General features: G+C 28.7%; 4 protein-coding genes across 4 annotated transcripts; 1 reads left to right on the top strand and 3 right to left on the bottom strand.

The window, feature by feature from the left end:
• Positions 1 to 1,168: 1,168 nt before the first annotated feature.
• On the bottom strand, positions 1,169 to 2,822 carry LOC119603964 (TNF receptor-associated factor 6-like). The gene has a single exon (XM_037956268.1). The coding sequence runs from the start codon at positions 2,588 to 2,590 to the stop codon at positions 1,298 to 1,300; it is 1,293 nt and encodes a 430-aa protein (XP_037812196.1). The 5' UTR covers positions 2,591 to 2,822; the 3' UTR covers positions 1,169 to 1,297.
• A 637-nt stretch (positions 2,823 to 3,459) lies between these two features.
• Positions 3,460 to 5,943, top strand: LOC119603963. Its single transcript, XM_037956266.1, has 2 exons — positions 3,460 to 5,012; positions 5,791 to 5,943. The coding sequence occupies exon 1, from the start codon at positions 3,740 to 3,742 to the stop codon at positions 4,634 to 4,636; it is 897 nt and encodes a 298-aa protein (XP_037812194.1). The 5' UTR covers positions 3,460 to 3,739; the 3' UTR covers positions 4,637 to 5,012; positions 5,791 to 5,943.
• Positions 5,944 to 12,835: 6,892 nt separating this feature from the next.
• LOC119603962 (DNA/RNA-binding protein KIN17) lies at positions 12,836 to 14,263 on the bottom strand. The gene is made up of 2 exons (XM_037956265.1): positions 13,151 to 14,263; positions 12,836 to 13,090 (listed from the first exon to the last, which is right to left on the bottom strand). The coding sequence occupies exons 1-2, from the start codon at positions 14,171 to 14,173 to the stop codon at positions 12,896 to 12,898; spliced, it is 1,218 nt and encodes a 405-aa protein (XP_037812193.1). The 5' UTR covers positions 14,174 to 14,263; the 3' UTR covers positions 12,836 to 12,895.
• Positions 14,264 to 14,478: 215 nt separating this feature from the next.
• LOC119603961 (odorant receptor 42b-like) lies at positions 14,479 to 16,137 on the bottom strand. The gene is made up of 3 exons (XM_037956264.1): positions 15,278 to 16,137; positions 14,851 to 15,211; positions 14,479 to 14,673 (listed from the first exon to the last, which is right to left on the bottom strand). Exons 1-3 carry the CDS (start codon positions 16,135 to 16,137, stop codon positions 14,599 to 14,601), a joined length of 1,296 nt encoding a protein of 431 aa, XP_037812192.1. The 3' UTR covers positions 14,479 to 14,598.
• Between the last annotated feature and the right edge of the window lie 3,305 nt (positions 16,138 to 19,442).

Here is a 19,442-nt window from a genome sequence, read left to right on the forward strand (position 1 = left end):
TTAATTTTTGACTATACTATGTTTTTGACCATAAATAGACCAGATTGTAGTCTCTACTATAAGCTAGACTTGATTGTTGAATATACTAAACTTTATCGCCTATTGTATCGACTAGATTGTAGTCTATACTATAGGTTGTTGTATGTACTATTTACAGTGGTTCTTTTGAATTAAAATCTTCCTTATTATTCATTTCTGTTTTATAACATAAATTTTATTTGTTTTTTGTTTTTAATAATTACACAGCTAAAACATAAAAATTAAGTACGATTATTAAATACTATATATATTTTTATATATAAATATGTATAAACAATGACTTACAGCAATAAATGGACTGACTTTCTTTTATAAACTGCTAAAACTTGGGACAAAAAATTTTTAAAAATTTCTTAAATTTAGCAATAAATTAAAAGGGAATGTTTTGGAAAAAAAATATGATATGATATTGATTTAAAGATAAGTTCTTAAAAAAATATAAAATACTAAAATTTTCAAATTGTTTGCAGGACCTTAGAGATTATTTAATAAATGAAAATTATTGAAAAGTTTAATAGTTTTTAAATATTTTAAGTTGTTTTTTTTTTTGAATATTTATTTAGTTGTTTTAAAAAATGTTTAGTGAGTTAATGTTTTAGGGTGTTTGGTATTAAAAATATGTTGTTTATTTAATAGAAAATAGTGCTTTTTATATGCCTTTAAAGTTTAAATGCTTTTGTTGTTAAATATTTAAAAGTTTTTGAGATTTGTTTCAAAAAAAAAAAAAAATGTTATTTGTTAGAGTTTCTTTATAAATTCCTGTAAATTTGGCTCATTATGTTAAGTCTATATTTGTTGGTTTTGTATGGAGTTAAAATTTGGCACTGCTTTAGCCAGGATTTTATTATAATAAAATTTTCTACAAAATTTTTTTTTATGAGGAGATTTTAGCAAGAGTCTTTTTGTATGATTTTTTTTAATCCTCCTTTTTTGCTTGTGTATATCAATAATATTGTACATTTCTTGTTGGTTTTTGTAGGTTATATTTCTTTTTTACTTTATTTAGCTTTTACTATTTCTAAAGGTTTTATGGTTTTAAAATTTATTTAAAACTGAGGGGAATGCTTTCAATTTTATAAATTTCTGTTTTTAATTCTAACCTTAACATTTTTTTTTTATCAAATTTGAGGTTAGAATTTCTATTTTTAGGATTTTCTTTTTAATTTTTATAAACTTTCTCTTACAATTCCTTTTAATGCCTTATGTTAAAAGCAATTCCTTTTAAATACCTTACAAACCTATTTACTTACTTTTGAATTTAGACTAAATTTATTTGTATTTTAATAAGTAAACGATCATCCTCACAAAATCCCCTCTTAACGATATCCGCTATATTGGCATATTCCACAAAACCAAAACCCCGGGCACTAATACGTTCGCGCGGCTGATGAAAAGCTAAAATTTCTGGTTTTGTCATAATGGTATCGTGTTGTGATAGCTTCATGTCTCTGGGATGAACCATACACAACTTAATGCGTCCTATGAAGGGCCATTCCAAGTGTATATCATTTTCTGATTGCATTAGATGGACGTGCAAACTTAAAAGATTTGTATTACGGGGTTGTATATTGAGACGGGCACAGAATTTATAGCCATAGGGTGAAGTATAACATTCGGGGGAGTATTTTAGATGACTGGCATTGGAACGCAGGTAATTTATAAGATTTTGAAAATTTCGAATTTCCCAGACTATGGTGCCATTGCTGTAGCGGGCATCCACTTGTTGGTGTGTCTCCACCAGTTGTTTTGTAAGATTTTCTATTTTGACTTCTTGCTCGAAGGCTCTTTGCTCTAAGACCACTATACGCTGATACATGGCCTGTATAAGTTGTTCCTCACTAACCACGCCATCACCATTGGCATATTGTGGTGGTGGTGGCAGAGCTCCCTCTGCTCCACTACCATTTTGTCCTCTAGCAGGTTTTTGTGGATTCCAGCTGGCTATGGCTGTGTTTTGTAAAGATCTCAACATTAATTGCAAATGATGTGGCATATCTTCTTTTAAATGCATTTCCAAGGCATTGGTTTCGGGGCGTCCCACAAAATCACATTTAATGCTGGCAAAGGGACACTTTTCCTCACTGGGCTCCTCCTCACAGCGATAGGGGCACTCTAGCTTGTGCTGTTCCATTTCCAAGGGCGAACCTATAAATGTGCAACCCGTCTTATTATGCTCACACTTTAACTTAATCTGTTGTATTTCACGGCGCGTATAGTTATCCGGAAAAACATCTTTATCCACCTCTAGTTTCTGATTATCCATGGGACATAATTGATTCTTTTTGCGCAGCCAATTGTTCAAGCAGGTTTTGCAAAAACGATGACCACAAGTAGTTAGCACAGGTTCCTTTAACCAACTCATACAAATGGCACATTCATATCTGGCCTCCGGTTCAGTCTCATCATTGCTATTAGTTCTGCTCGACGCCAATGAATTCTTGAGATTTAGTCTTTGTGGTGGTTGAGGTCGTTGGGTCACTTCCATTTCGGCCATACGCTCGGGTAATACTTGTTCCTGATACTGTTGTGCTGCTTGTCTACCATCTTGCATTTTTATTGTTTGTTTCGTTTTTAAATGTATAATTTTCTTTTGGCTTGTTTAAATTTGGTAAAATTGTTCAAAAACTTTTGTAAAAATTCTAAAAAAAACTTGTATTTTTTAATGCTATTTTTGTGCTCTTAAGGAAGAAAAATGTATTTGCAAATTGTAAAAAAATGATTATTGATTTCTTTTGTTTTGCTAATTAATGTTGACATTTATCATGTAAATGAGAGCGAGACGATGTGTCATCTGTTTTTTTACTTTGCAAATTGTATATGTAAACAAATATAACAGGGTGCCTCAGCCTTAATTACAAATTTGATAGTTTTAAAAATCAATTAAATTTGTTTTATAAATAAACATTACTGAGATTTTAATATTATTATTGCACATAACAACACTTTAATCTAATTTCTTTGGATTAAACCGGCTGTTTATTCTTTTTTATAATAAAACAAAACAATTGACAAAAACACAACCAAACAAAAACATAGAGCTGCCAGCATAACTGCCATATGAAATTGCCTAATCTGGCAACTCTTTTAAGAAATATTTAAACAGAGCGGAAGTGAGAAGGGAACATAGGAGAATAGTGTTGTATACTTTATACTTATAAGCAAAAAATACCAAAATTTGATTTATTACGAAACATTTCTAAATTATTTGCATTATTTTTAAAATTTTTAGCTTTATATGAGGTGTATACTAGAAATTATATTTGTCAAAACTTTTATTTTTTAGCTTTGGCCACCTTAAAATAATTAATCGCTAGAATTTTTAATAATTTATTATACATAGCAGAAAAAAAACGCTAATTTTAACAACACTGGAACCAATATTTATGGTCGTTTATATAAATTGAACCATCGAATGATAGCCAGGGACAGTCTATAATTGAACGTGAACGTGAGAACGTGTGAAAATTAAAGAATAAAAAAGAATATATACGATTAAACGCACTAAAGTGAAGGAAGTGTATTGGAGTGTTTTTTTTATAGGCAAACGCTTAAGTGGTGCTAATAAAGCAATTAAAAACATACAAGAACAATAAAAAACATTGAAATAATAATAACGGTTAAAAAAGTATTTGAATTTATTAAAAAAAAACTAAAGCAAAGAGTTTTAAGAGAATTGGGAATTAAAAAATTCATTAGAAAAATGAAGAAAATTTTAAATTTATTAATTATCGTTACAATTTACATATCTTGGGTATGGACAATATATGTTCCAGAACATACTGATAACAAACAAATAAATGAGGAGCAGTTTGGTGTTGAAAAACCATTAGGAAAGATTTTACAGACAATTGAAGATAGATATCTGCTTAAATTAAATAATATTGATAATAATGACGCTGATGATGATGATGATGGCCAACAAATTGTATTTAATGCACAGCAGGCAAAAAATGCACACCAACTCAAACTCATACCAACGCAGAAAAAATCATACGATATCGATGATGACGTCGTGGTAAGTGCAAAAAAACGCACAAACCTTATGCATGAGAAGAATTTGGAGGCACAACCAACTGGTTTAGCAGCAGCAGAACAAAATACACATAATAATGACGTATTGACAACAGAGGAGAATATTAAGACGGAAGACGACTCTTTAAAAGCCCCTACACACTCACGCCAGAAGCGTCAATTGTCGGACTTCTTAATCGCGCCCAATACCCGCTGGTGTGGTCGTGGTAATACGGCTAATGGTACCTATAATCATTTGGGTGGTGCCTCTATGGCTGATAAATGCTGTCGCACCCATGATCATTGCAAACTCTATATACCAGCCATGAGTAATCGTTTTGATCTTTTCAATTATCGTCCCTATACTTTGTCGCATTGTAATTGTGATCGTCGTTTTCGCACCTGCCTAAAAATGGCTAGTGATGAAGATGCCAATACTATAGGCAAACTTTTCTTTAATCTAGTTCAAACCCAATGTTTTGTTTTGGCCAAGGAGGTGGTGTGTCAACAGCGTGCCAAGGATGGCACTTGTCTTAAAGAGCATATTAAGCAAAAGGCTTATTTGAGAAATAATAAAAAGTATTAAATGGTGAAGGAAACAACGAAACAAGAAAATAACGCTTCCATGAAGTGTCTAACTGAACAAATTCTCAAGTCTCATTAAAACCTCATTTATTTTTTTCTTAAATAATATTATCAATAAGTTATAATTAAAGAAAGAAAACAAAATAGTTTCCTATATACATATGTATGTAAAACAAAAGTACTTAAACACGTTTAAAACTAACTCAAACACCCTCTTAACTGGCTATAGGGTATTAAACTCATCGGCTGTTTTTGTTTACATTTGTTTTTTTTTTTTTTCTCAACGCCGCTGCTAATTGGTCAAATTTTCAATTGCATTAAAAGTTTCTAACGTTGCCTGCAAATTAAGGCCAATATATAGAAATTATATTATTAAGGTGAGTAATTAATTAAATATTTTATAACAATTGTTATATTTATAAATATAATTAGGATAAACCACAATATGGCGTGTTTATTTAATAAATGACGTTACAAAAAGAACTATAAATAACATTAAATTTATATAATAGAACAATTTTATAAATTAAAATATAAAATTACCGTTAGAATAGGAATTTTAAAGCAATAAAAGTGCTGCCAAGTATAAATAATAAAGGATCTGTCATTTTAAACAGTGTTAACAATGTATTGTTTTTAAACTACGTTTTAGGATGAAAACATATTCGTTAAAAGCAAACGAGTGCAACCAAGTTTAAATAAAAAGGATCTATCACTCTATTTACAGTATTGACAATATAGAGATTTTTTAACAGGAATTTTTAAGCAGAATTTAAGAGTTTTAAAAAAATTTAAATAATTAAAGTTTTTTAAGTAAAATATAGTATTTTTTAATAATAATCAAATAAATATAAAATTTTAAAAAGCAATTCAAGAGTTTTTTAACTATTTGTTGATTTTTCATAAAAACTAAGCTTTTTAAAGGAAAATATTTATAAACAAATGAATTTTAAAGATAATTCTTATAAATTAAAGCAGTTTTAAGAAAAAGTTCAACAAACAAGACATTTTTAAATATATATATTTTTTTATTTTTTGTTAATATGAATTTTACGTTAAAAGCATTCTTTATGAGTTTTATCTATATTTTAATTAAAAAAAAAATGGTTTATGTATTAATTTTATACATATATTTTTTATTTTTTATCTTTACAGCTGTCAGCCACAGGCTTAACATCATCAAAAACTATATGCTGGTCTTAACAAAAAGAAAAAAATACCCTGAAAATTTGTCTAATTAATCATATTGTAATTATATTTTTTAAAATAGTTTTATTTTTATAATTTTATCAAAAAAAAAAAAAAAAATAGCACTGACAATGAGAATGTTTTAGTTGTAATATTTAACTGATAAGCTTTAATTTTAATTAAATTTTATTATTTAAAAAAATACCATTAAACATTCTAAATTCATGATGAATTTTAATTAAATCCCTAGGAAAACAACGAATTTATTAAGTAAATTATTAGAGTAGTTTAAGTAGAGATTTTTCAAATATTTAACAAACAACAAATATTTAACAACAAACAACATTCTTTATTAATTTAAATGTTATAAATAGAATTTTTATTATACAGTAGTTTTAAAATATTATGATGTATATTATTTAATATAATAAAATAATAGAAAGTACTTAATAAAATCAAAAACACAAGTATTTATTCAAACTTAATAAAAAAAAGTGTGTTATTTAAAATAAAAAAAAAAACAAGCCAAAGGTTATTTTTGATTAAGAACTTAGACCAATTAGTTTTAGAAAATTTCAAATTTCAAAAGAAAATCTTAGTTTGTTGCTAAAAGAAAAAACACGTAGTTAATGAATTGAAATATGTGTATTTCTGGAAGTATATAATTTGACGTATTTAATAAATACAGTTTTTTTGGACTTTGTTCTTTTTAATACAAATTTCCTCAAGTTATTTTTTACAATTTTTTGCTATCTCTTTCTCTGTCTGGTTAATTTTGTTATCTCCGATTGTTTGTTTTCTTTTTTCTCATCTTTAGGTGATTTTTTCTAAATTTTCGAAAAGGTCTTTTGTTTAAAATGCATAATAAACTTTTAATTTTATTATGTCTACATGATTGACGTCGATGATCGTATGTTTTGTTTTTTTTTTGGTTGTTCTTAGAAATGTTCTAAAAAAAGCAATTATGATTAATTTGGAACTTAAAAGAGCCAATGGCAACAAAAATTTTCATAAATTTCGTTAAATTAAACTCGTAAACACTTTAACACAATAACAAAAAATCGCTACAATGTTAATCCTTTCAATAAATGTAAACAAAAATATAACGGTTAATTAGCCATTTTAAGAGCAATCTCTCTATGACAGTAAAGTCAAATTGCAAAAATCACTAATATGTTCTTTTTTAAGGAAATCTTAACATTTAAGGTCGATATTGTTAAATAAAAGTATTCTATTTGAATTTTAGAAAAAAGCAACTGTTTGAATTTTTGTAAAATATTTATTGCAAATATTGTTATTGAAGGGTTTCTAAGGCAAAAATATTATTTTTAGGAAATGTAAATAAAATCAACTGAAATTTTTCTTAAAAACTTAAAAATTTTATTAAAAAACTAAAAAGAAATAAAGTTAAGAAACACTTAAGAAATTTTAATTATAAAATTCAAGAAAAAATGTTAAAATTAACTTCTTATTTAACTTTTTTTTAAACCTATTAGAAGTTTTAAAATAAATTTGGGTCATGGGTTTTTTATTCAGAATTTTTTTTGCCTTTTAATTGTTTACATTACCCTATTAAAAAATCAATATTCAAACACATTTAAGTAATTAATTATGCACAAAGGAATTTTTTTTAATGGTGGAAATAATTGATTTAAACAATTAATAGGAAACGTTATGAAAAACTAAGCGTGTCACTTGAAAAAGTGGTATTAACTATTTAATCTACTATATCATAGACACATTTTTCAAACAATTAGCCAGATTTTTCTATAATAAAGTGGGAAATATTGTAAAAATTTATAGACCTCATTAAAAAAACCCTAGTAGAATTTATGGCCTGATAAAAGTCTGCACATTTCTTTTTGGGAAAAAATTGCAATAATATACATATGTATATTTAAAATTTTTTGCATATAAGAGAATCAGGCGATAATATTGATCACTGTTTTGTTTTATTGTTTTGACGTAAACATTTAACAAGAATTTTCCGTTTAATAATAAAACAAACAAATAAATATCTTAGAAAATACTTGTTATATAGTACAAATGAATGAAAATATTTTTGTTATTCTCATAATTTTAATTCAACGTAAAATTGTTATCGTTGTAGAAAAATAAATATAGATTTGTAGTATTTAAAGCAAATTAATTGTAAAATGTAGTATTGTAATTAATTATGCATTTAACTGAGGGTTGTTAAATAGAACTAATGTTTACAATGAAAAAGGGGCCGGTCGCTTTCTGTTTTGATTAATAAGGTTCATAAGAATATGTTAAAAAACAAAATGCAATAACAACTCAATCAACCATGAATCATTGTTTTTGAAAAATTCTAATAACATTTAATTAACACGTCATTAGCTAATTTATTTTTAATTATAAGCTATAAATAAATTGTTGTTAATATTTCCTTTATATTTCAAGCGAATAATATTAAATTTTGAAAACAATTAAGAACAATTTGTTGTAATAAAACATTCTTTCATGATATAGAACAATCCAGACCCTTCTTTTTGAAAATTCTTCAAATAATTTATTATACATCACTCATGGCATGGCATGGCCTTAACCTAAACCTAGCCTTAATTCTAGAAACAACAAAATTAAAAGAATTTCATTAAATAACTTTAAAAACTGTAATTATATTTATAAATTATTATTTATTAAATTATTTCCTTAATTACAGCCTTATTTACCTAATATAAACAAACAACAAAGCGCTAAATTGGCAATACTGCCGAAAAAGGTATACCTTTTAAAAACAAACAAATAATTACCGTTACATTTGTCAACATAGTTAGAGATTTTACCACTAAGCTAAGCCGCAAATGAGTTTTACCAAAAACGGCGTCAAAATATGTACTTCTCAAAACAACTTGGAAAAAAATAATTTTTTTTCTAAAATTCCTTTAATATAATTATTAAATCTTCAAAATTATTCAATTTAAACATTTATTTCCTTCCCTTTAAAATATTATTCTTTAAGCTATTTGAAACACATTTCCTCTTTGTAAAACAGTTTCCAACGCCGTAAAATTTAGTGGCCTTGGTAGTTTGTATTCCTTTTTTCGCGCTAAACTCTATGCATATTTATGTATTAGTGTGTGTGAAAGTTTTCTTTTAAGACAGTGATCAAGCATAAATTTGCATAAACAGGAAAATTCATTTAAATTAATAAAAACTGTAAATATTTTGCAATAAAAGTAATAAAAACATTAAGTACAAGATGAAGTAGTTAATAAACTGTAAAATAAACAAAAGATTTGTAAAAAATTTAGTGAAATATTGTGTAAAACAAAACAAATACTGCAGCCCTGTAATGGCTGACAAGTAAATTGGCCAAAATCATCATTTCTAAATAAATTGATAAAAAATTTAACGAAATTGCGCAGGAAATAATAATAATATTTCGAGTTATTAAACATTTATATGAATCAAAAAATTTACAATGCAAGCTGTAATTTACGTTAAAGTTTACCGGCCAGCAGAGTCTCAAGGGAATCCCGGCCAAAAATATAAATTTTTTCCAAAACTAAAGCAAAATGTTAATCAAAAACTTATTAAATATTTTAATAAACATTAAAGTGTATAAATAAGGTTAATAATCATATGAACTACAGTGTAAATTTCCATAAAATATTGCTACCAAGTGGCCCCTTCCAAATTCCTCAAGTATTTAAAAAGAATTATTCGAATAAGGTTATACTTTTATTAAAAACTAAATCTCTAAATGAAAATTCTTAAAAAATATAATAAATTAAACAAGATTTAAAAGAAAATCACAAAATAAATAAAGTTTTCCTCGATTCTTAAAATGTTACAAGTAACCAGTTTCGCAAGGGAATCCCAGCCCAGTTTTTTCCAAAACTAAAGCAAAATTTTAATCAAAAACATATTAAATTTATTAATAAACATACAAATGTATAAATAATTTATAATCCTATGAACTGCAGTGTCAATATACATAAAATAGTGTTACCAAGTGATCCCTTCCAAAATCCTCAAGTATTTTAACAAAATTCTTCGAATGAGTTAATAATTTCATGAATAATTTAAATGAAATATTACCCAAAACCTTTAAAATGTAAAAACCCAAAAATTGAAAATTTTTAAACATTTTATATTCCAAAGACTACAGTGTAAATTCTTAAAAAATTTCGAATAAAACTGAAGTCTTTCAATTTCTGTTTGATTAATTATATACTTCTAGCATAATGCAATGCTATTAATAGAGAGACAATGAAAATACCTCAAGAAATGTAATAATTCTCCTTTTTCTCTTCCTCCATTTTAATAATTTCATCTAAAGCTGATTTTGGAGCAACAAAAGAATCTTTATCTTTACGTTTGGTTTCCAATTTTATAGATTTGGGTTTTCTGAATCATCTTCGGTACGTCCCAGCCATTTGACAAAGTCCGAAAGTGTTAGCCAGCATATGGAGTTCATATGTACATGATCTTTATCGGCTTTATATTCCTGATAAACCTTATTGGCATTGACATTTCATATAGGAAATTGCCTAGACAATCGCCAAAGAGCAGCAATTGTTGTTGATGGCTTTCAATCAAGGTGTGACACTTGCAAACCTTTTCGTCTCGACACTGTTTTTCACATATTTAACAGTACCAGCATAATTTTTGCAAACCCTTGGCCTTCATTTTATTGGCTAGGTATTTGGGAGCTCCCACTTCTGCACGACCTATTTTTCTAGTATAATTCTATAAAAGTATATCCTAAAATTTTATTTATTTCACACACAACGGCCGTTTTGCCTTTTCCTCTACCAAAAAATGTAAACAAAATAACACAGGGTAGATCATAACATAACGTTAACATTAACACAGGGCGATGTAACAATATGTTAGCTGTTCTTATCGATCAGGGTTATATTTTAATGTAGTAAATCTGTTAATATTTGAATTTGAAAGCAAGGCTGCGACTAAAATTTTAAAATATGTAGCAATAAAAATTTACAATTTTTTAATTTAATCCCCACACTTAAATTACGTCATTAATTACAATTTTATTTACTTAATATGAACAAAAAACGCTAAAATTATAAATATATAACAGATAAAAGTAAACAACTAAAAAATTACGGTTACTTTTGTCAACATCCTCAAGAGATTTTGCCACTAATCTATGCCGCGAATCAATTAAAAAAATGACGGCGTCAAGATTTGTGCTTCTCAAAACAACTCTAAAAAATTAATTCTTTGTAAAATTCCTTTTCTACAATTATTAAATTTTCATAATGATTCATGTTAAACATTTAATTCCTTGCATTTAAAATATTTTTCTTTAAGCTATTTACAACACATTTCCTCTTTGTAAAACAGTTTCCAACGCCGTAAAATTTAGTCGCCTTGGTAGTTTGTATTCCTTTTTTCGCGCTTAACTTTATGCATACTTATGTATTAGTGTGTGTGTGAAAGTTTTCTTTAAAGACAGTGATCAAGCATAAATTTGCATAAACAGGAAAATTCATTTAAATTAATAAAAACTGTAATTATTGTGCAATAAAAGTAATAAAAACATTAAGTATAAGATGAAGTAGTTAATAAATTGTAAAATAAACAAAAGATTTGAAAAAAATTTGTGAAATATTGTGTAAAACAAAACAAATACTGCAGCCCTGTAATGGCTGACAAGTAAATTGGCCAAAAACTTCATTTAACTTAATAAATTTATGAAATATTTAATGAAATCGAGCTGAATATAATAATAATATTTCGATTTATTGAAAATATTTATAAATAAAAAAATTTACAATGTAAGCTGCAATTTTCTTTAAAGTTTACCTGCCAACAGAGTCTCAAGGGAATCCCGGCCAAAAATTTAAGTTGTTTTCAACACTAAAGCAAAATATTAATCAAAAACTTATTAAATATTTTAGTAAACATTAAAATGTAAAAAAAAGTTAATAATCTTATGAACTACAGTGTAAATTTCCAAAAAATATTGTTACCAAGTAGACCCTTCCAAATTCCTCAAGTATTTTAAAAAAATTCTTTAAATAAGTTAATAATTTTATTAAAAACTAAATCAAATTTTATAAAAAATCTAAAAAGAATAATAAATCTAACAAGATTTAAAGGAAAAATAAAATTTTCCTCGATTTTCTTAAAATGTTACAAGTAACCACTTTCGCGTTGGAATCCTGGCCAAAAAATTGACGTTTTTTTTCCCCTTCCTTCCAAAATCCTCGAATGAGTTAATAATTTTATCAAAAATTTAAATGAAATTTTACCCAAAACCCTTAAAATATAAAAAACCTACAGAACTTGTTTTTTATATTAAACATTTGTAAATATTTTATATTCCAAAGAACTACAGTGTTAATTTTTATAAAATAATAAATTGATCAAAGTTTATCACCTCCAAATCTAAACATTTTTGTTAACTATTAACAAAATATTACAACAAACTTGGTAATTATGTTCAAAAAAGTTTAAAAATTATTATAACTTTAAAGACTACAGTGTAAATTCTTATAAAATTGTAATGTAATGTTATTAATAGAGAGACAATGAAAATACCTGAAGAAATCTAATGGTTAATATCTGAAAAGTTGTTGGTAATCGAAATCTATCAAAAAAGATTAAAATATATTTCAAAATTCATCTAAATTATGGGAAAATGTCAGTGTTTTTATAAGGTATGTTCAATTTGTAAATGTAATTTATAATATATACATATTAAAATGTTAGATTTCTATCATATTTCTTTTAACAATTATTACAATCTATGATTATGAGGAACTATAGACTGAGGAGTATAGTTGAGTTTGTTGTCAGGACTAAAGTTTTGACTGTAGTCAGGACTATAAATTAGTTTATAGTCAGCAGTACTATATAGTCAAGATTATAGTGTAGTCGATGTTCATGATCTGGCCTAAGTTTATTCTAAAGTCTTGACTATATTCCAGTTTATAGTATTCTTTATAGTGTCTGAACTATATTTTATTATAAAGTTTCATATCTTCATCTTTTATTAAGAAAATATCTTAAATTTTATTTATATTTTTATTTTTTAAATTCTTATAAAACTATTTACACAAATATTATCTATTTAATAAAGTTTTGATATATCTTCATATTGTACTTTGTCCACTATACGTCCCTTTAGAGGACCTCTAGAAATTTCCACTGTAACACAATAGTTTTTTTCATTCAATTTCTTTAGCACCGCCTCACAGCCACGATAGGCGCCATTAACCACCAAAACAAGCTTATCCAAGGCAGGTATAACTGTCTCCAAGTGAGCCTTAAACGTTTTAATGCATTAGTTTTATTTTTTTTTAGCTGAATAAAAATCTTTTCTTACCTGATCCACTTTAACTTTTTCCCCTGTTTCCAAAAATTTCACTTTGGCTCGATATTTGTCAATAACCTCCTGTACTACAGCTTTTTGTTTATAGAATTTTTCACCCAATGATTTGCTTATGAATTTCACCACTATACCCTCGTGCAGCCAATAGTCTTTACGATTAGTTTTCTCCTTTTTCTCTTCCTCCATTTTAATAATTTCATCTAAAGCTGATTTTGGAGCAGCCGAAGAATCTTTATCTTTACGTTTGGTTTCCAATTTTATAGATTTAGGTTTTTTAAAGCCATCTGAATCTTCTTCAGCATCAGAATCTTGCTCTTCCTCTTTAATACGTTTTTTCAGTAGAGCTGAGGTACCCAATTTAGATTCCGGTTGAAATTTCTTTTCTAATTTAATGTCTAACTTTAAAGGTTGATCTTCATCTCGTTTTAATTCAGTATATTTTTCTTTTTCTTCTGTTTCGTTATCATCTTTGCTTTTATTTTTCTCTATTTGTTTTTCGATAAACTCCATCATACGCTCCTCATCATCTTTTTCCATTTTTTCTTTTTTCTCTGCCTTCGACTGGCGTTCCAAGGCCTCGGGACTGCGATCGATGTAGGTGACAAACCATCCCTTTTCCGTTTCATCGGCTATGGCCTGGCCCGTACGTCCCAGCCATTTGACATAGTCCGAAAGTGTTAGCCAGCGTGTAGAGTTCATATGAACATGATCTTTATCGGCTATATATTCCTGATAAACCTTATTGGCATTGACCCGTTTGGTACCAAAGCGTCTTCTCAACAATTCCATATAGCCATCCGAGAACTCTTGCGAGAAATTGTGCAGGAATTTGCCTGGACAATCGGCAAAGAGCAGCAATTGTCGTTGATGGCTTTCACTCATGGTGTGACACTTGAAACCATTCTCGTCTCGACACTGTTTTTCGCACATTTGACAGTACCAGCGTAATTTTTGCAAACCCTTGGCCTTCATTTTATTGGCCAAGTATTTGGGAGTTCCCACTTCTGCACGACCCATTTTTCTAGGATAATTTTATAAAAATATTTCTGAAATTAGTTTTTTTTCACACACAACAAACGTTTTGCTTTTTTTCTCTAGCAAAAAAAATGTAAACAAAACAACACAGGGTAGTCCGTAGCATAACACAGGGTGATTTAACAATATATCAGCTGTTGCTGGTTGTTCAGGGTTGTATTTTAAAAGTAATCCGTTCATATTTGAATTTCAAAGGAAAAATGTTAAAAATGTATTTATTGTAAAAAAACTAATTTTATATTATTTTTAATATTTATTGTGCAAAAAAGAATTAACATTAAACACTACTACATAAATGTTAATTAACACGTGCTTCTAAATAAAAAGGTGTATATATTTTTTCAACTGCTGTTAAATTTCAAAATAATTTTAAAATTATTTTGAGTACTTTTTTACTTTTATATCCATTATTTGCTGCTAAACTTTTCCTTGATACCCATTTCCTTAATAAAGGTATACAACGAAAAGGAAAATTTGGCAATCTAAAAGAAAAGAAAGTTTATGAAAAAGCAAAGTATACTGTATGCTAGAATATAGACTATACTATAGACAGGACTATAGACTAGACTTTAGACTATAGACTGGACCATAGCATAAGCTGTAGACTAGACTATAGTTTAAATTTTACTATCATCTGATTAACATTGAAAAATACTTACACTCAAAAAACTATTCAATGTTATGGGAAACAATTTACCCGCCGTAAATTCTATGGTCTTCTGCGAACGATGTATAAAGAATATTAACATTTTCCTATAGCGAATATCCTGGTCTACCCAATTCGAGTGGAAAATAACATCCGACAAACGATTGCTTTCATCCATCAAGCACTGAGCATAATAACACAAGGGAAATATTTCCACAACTACGGCCAAAACATAAAAACACGACGCAACAATCGAAGCAAAATTGGTGGCAAATAATAAAATATTGATTAAGGTTGTGCCTAATATGGTGGCGGTAATGGTGAATTGCACAAATATAGTTATAGAAATAACAGGAGCCACTATATTGTAAAGTCTAGAGATGGGGGGAGGAAGAGTTCATTAAAAAAAAGCTTGTTTTTATCTGAAGCCTTAAACTTACTGTATAATATTCTTGTGATCAATTATGCACATTTTTAATTCTTCGAAATTCTCTTGCAATGATACCTTAGCATTCTCATTCATATTCTTAATACGTTTTAGTAAAATATCCAAATGAGTTCTCAAAATGCTGACATATATTACCGCATAAGAATCATCCACAACTTGCTGGAAACAGGCCACATCTATAATAGCCAATTCTACAAACACCGCCGCATAGTAGTGTAAATTAGAAACCTTAGAATCGATTAAAGGATTGTAGATGTTGTACGGTAAACGATGAAATATAGCAGCACTTATACCCGTACTGGAGGAGTAAGACCAATAGGAAATGGAGAATAGAACCACAAAACGATTGCCCTGCTTAATTATACGTTTAATGGATTCTCTTTCCTCTTGTGTATGACAACGTTTATCCAATTTCCTAATAACCGGTTCACAACTCAACAGTTTGGGCAATAGGAAAGCCATTAAAATGATTTTTGTAGAACAACCCAAAACATTAATAAACACTTGTACCGACGTTAAAAGATTACCAATTTCTAATTCCTCACCCGACATTGTCATAAAGCTTAAAGCAAAAGCCAGCGGCAAATAAATGGTAACCAGAGTATTGATAAGAAGAGACCATATAATATAAAGGGTCTTGTTTTTTTTCGGCATATAGACACCCAGAAAACGAAAACCGTTAAACAAATAACGTAAACTCATGGTGGTTTCAATATTGTCAAAACCCGTTCCTTTTTTTAGTTTTTCCACTTCCTGTTTAACCTCGGACGGCTGTTCTTTTTGGTTTTCAGAGGGGTTTACTTGTTTTACTAAAGTAATTGCATTTGGTGGTTGATTTTCCAAATCCTCCATGTTTACGTTTAACTTATCCGGTGTTTCTAAAAGAACTGTAGTTTTGCTTTTCCGGAAATCTTATCATATTCAGTTTTAACACAAATTATAAACAGAATATTTAAATTTCTTTGCTGCTAAACTGCAAAACGAATTTAATTACTTTACAAAGAATACCTTTGGCAAATCATATTTAAAATCTGTTATTATAAACCCTTTATGGACCCATTGTTAAAGGGTCCATAATGATGATCGTATGTTATCTTTCTTTTGTTTCAGTTAGGCCATCTAATTGAGGACTTACAGCAGATAGGCAAGACTTTAAACCGGACTAGACTATAGACTTGATTAGACTAAACTAGACTATAGACTAGCCTATAGACTATAGACTGAACTATAGATTATAGACTAGACTATAAACTAGACTATAGACTAGACTATAGACTAGATAGACTAGACTATAGACTAGACTATAGACTAGACTATAGACTAGACTATAGACTAGACTATAGACTAGACTATAGACTAGACTATAGACTAGACTATAGACTAGACTATAGACTAGACTATAGACTAGACTATAGACTAGACTATAGACTAGACTATAGACTAGACTATAGACTAGACTATAGACTAGACTATAGACTAGACTATAGACTAGACTATAGACTAGACTATAGACTAGACTATAGACTAGACTATAGACTAGACTATAGACTATAGACTAGACTATAGACTATAGACTAGACTATAGACTAGACTATAGACTATAGACTAGACTATAGACTAGACTATAGACTATAGACTAGACTATAGACTAGACTATAGACTAGACTATAGACTAGACTATAGACTAGACTATAGACTAGACTATAGACTAGACTATAGACTAGACTATAGACTAGACTATAGACTAGACTATAGACTAGACTATAGACTAGACTATAGACTAGACTATAGACTAGACTATAGACTAGACTTAGACTAGACTATAGACTAGGCTATAGACTAGACTATAGACTAGACTATAGACTAGACTATAGTCTAGACTATATACTAGACTATAGACTAGACTATAGACTAGACTAGACTATAGACTAGACTATAGACTAGACTATAGACTAGACTATAGACTAGACTATAGACTAGACTATAGACTAGACTATAGACTATATAGACTAGACTATAGACTAGACTATAGACTAGACTATAGACTAGACTATAGACTAGACTATAGACTAGACTATAGACTAGACTATAGACTAGACTATAGACTAGACTATAGACTAGACTATAGACTAGACTATAGACTAGACTATAGACTAGACTATAGATAGACTATAGACTAGACTATAGACTAGACTATAGACTAGACTATAGACTAGACTAGACTAGACTATAGACTAGACTATAGACTAGACTAGACTATAGACTAGACTATAGACTAGACTATAGACTAGACTATAGACTAGACTATAGACTAGACTATAGACTAGACTATAGACTAGACTATAGACTAGACTATAGACTAGACTATAGACTAGACTAGACTAGACTATAGACTAGACTATAGACTAGACTATAGACTAGACTATAGACTAGACTATAGACTAGACTATAGACTAGACTATAGACTAGACTATAGACTAGACTATAGACTAGACTATAGACTAGACTATAGACTAGACTATAGACTAGACTATAGACTAGACTATAGACTAGACTATAGACTAGACTATAGACTAGACTATAGACTAGACTATAGACTAGACTATAGACTAGACTATAGACTAGACTATAGACTAGACTATAGACTAGACTATAGACTAGACTATAGACTAGACTATAGACTAGACTATAGACTAGACTATAGACTAGACTATAGACTAGACTATAGACTAGACTATAGACTAGACTATAGACTAGACTATAGACTAGACTATAGACTAGACTATAGACTAGACTATAGACTAGACTATAGACTAGACTATAGACTAGACTATAGACTAGACTATAGACTAGACTATAGACTAGACTATAGACTAGACTATAGACTAGACTATAGACTAGACTATAGACTAGACTATAGACTAGACTATAGACTAGACTATAGACTAGACTATAGACTAGACTATAGACTAGACTATAGACTAGACTATAGACTAGACTATAGACTAGACTATAGACTAGACTATAGACTAGACTATAGACTAGACTATAGACTAGACTATAGACTAGACTATAGACTAGACTATAGACTAGACTATAGACTAGACTATAGACTAGACTATAGACTAGACTATAGACTAGACTATAGACTAGACTATAGACTAGACTATAGACTAGACTATAGACTAGACTATAGACTAGACTATAGACTAGACTATAGACTAGACTATAGACTAGACTATAGACTAGACTATAGACTAGACTATAGACTAGACTATAGACTAGACTATAGACTAGACTATAGACTAGACTATAGACTAGACTATAGACTAGACTATAGACTAGACTATAGACTAGACTATAGACTAGACTATAGACTAGACTATAGACTAGACTATAGACTAGACTATAGACTAGACTATAGACTAGACTATAGACTAGACTATAGACTAGACTATAGACTAGACTATAGACTAACTATAGACTAGACTATAGACTAGACTATAGACTAGACTATAGACTAGACTATAGACTAGACTATAGACTAGACTATAGACTAGACTATAGACTAGACTATAGACTAGACTATAGACTAGACTATAGACTAGACTATAGACTAGACTATAGACTAGACTATAGACTAGACTATAGACTAGACTATAGACTAGACTATAGACTAGACTATAGACTAGACTATAGACTAGACTATAGACTAGACTATAGACTAGACTATAGACTAGACTATAGACTAGACTATAGACTAGACTATAGACTAGACTATAGACTAGACTATAGACTAGACTATAAACTAGACTATAGACTAGACTAGACTATAGACTAGACTATAGACTAGATTATAGACTAGACTATAGACTAGACTATAGACTAGACTATAGACTAGACTATAGACTAGACTATAGACTAGACTATAGACTAGACTATAGACTAGACTATAAACTAGACTATAGACTAGATTATAGACTAGACTATAGACTAGACTATAGACTAGATTATAGACTAGACTATAGACTAGACTATAGACTAGACTATAGACTAGACTATAGACTAGACTATAGACTAGACTATAGACTAGACTATAGACTAGACTATAAACTAGACTATAGACTAGACTATAGACTAGACTATAGACTACACTA

Source organism: Lucilia sericata, unplaced genomic scaffold (assembly GCF_015586225.1).
Source record: "Lucilia sericata isolate MDLA Ls3-8-SP2 unplaced genomic scaffold, ASM1558622v1 Contig000349F_arrow, whole genome shotgun sequence".
Lineage (NCBI taxonomy): Eukaryota > Metazoa > Arthropoda > Insecta > Diptera > Calliphoridae > Lucilia > Lucilia sericata.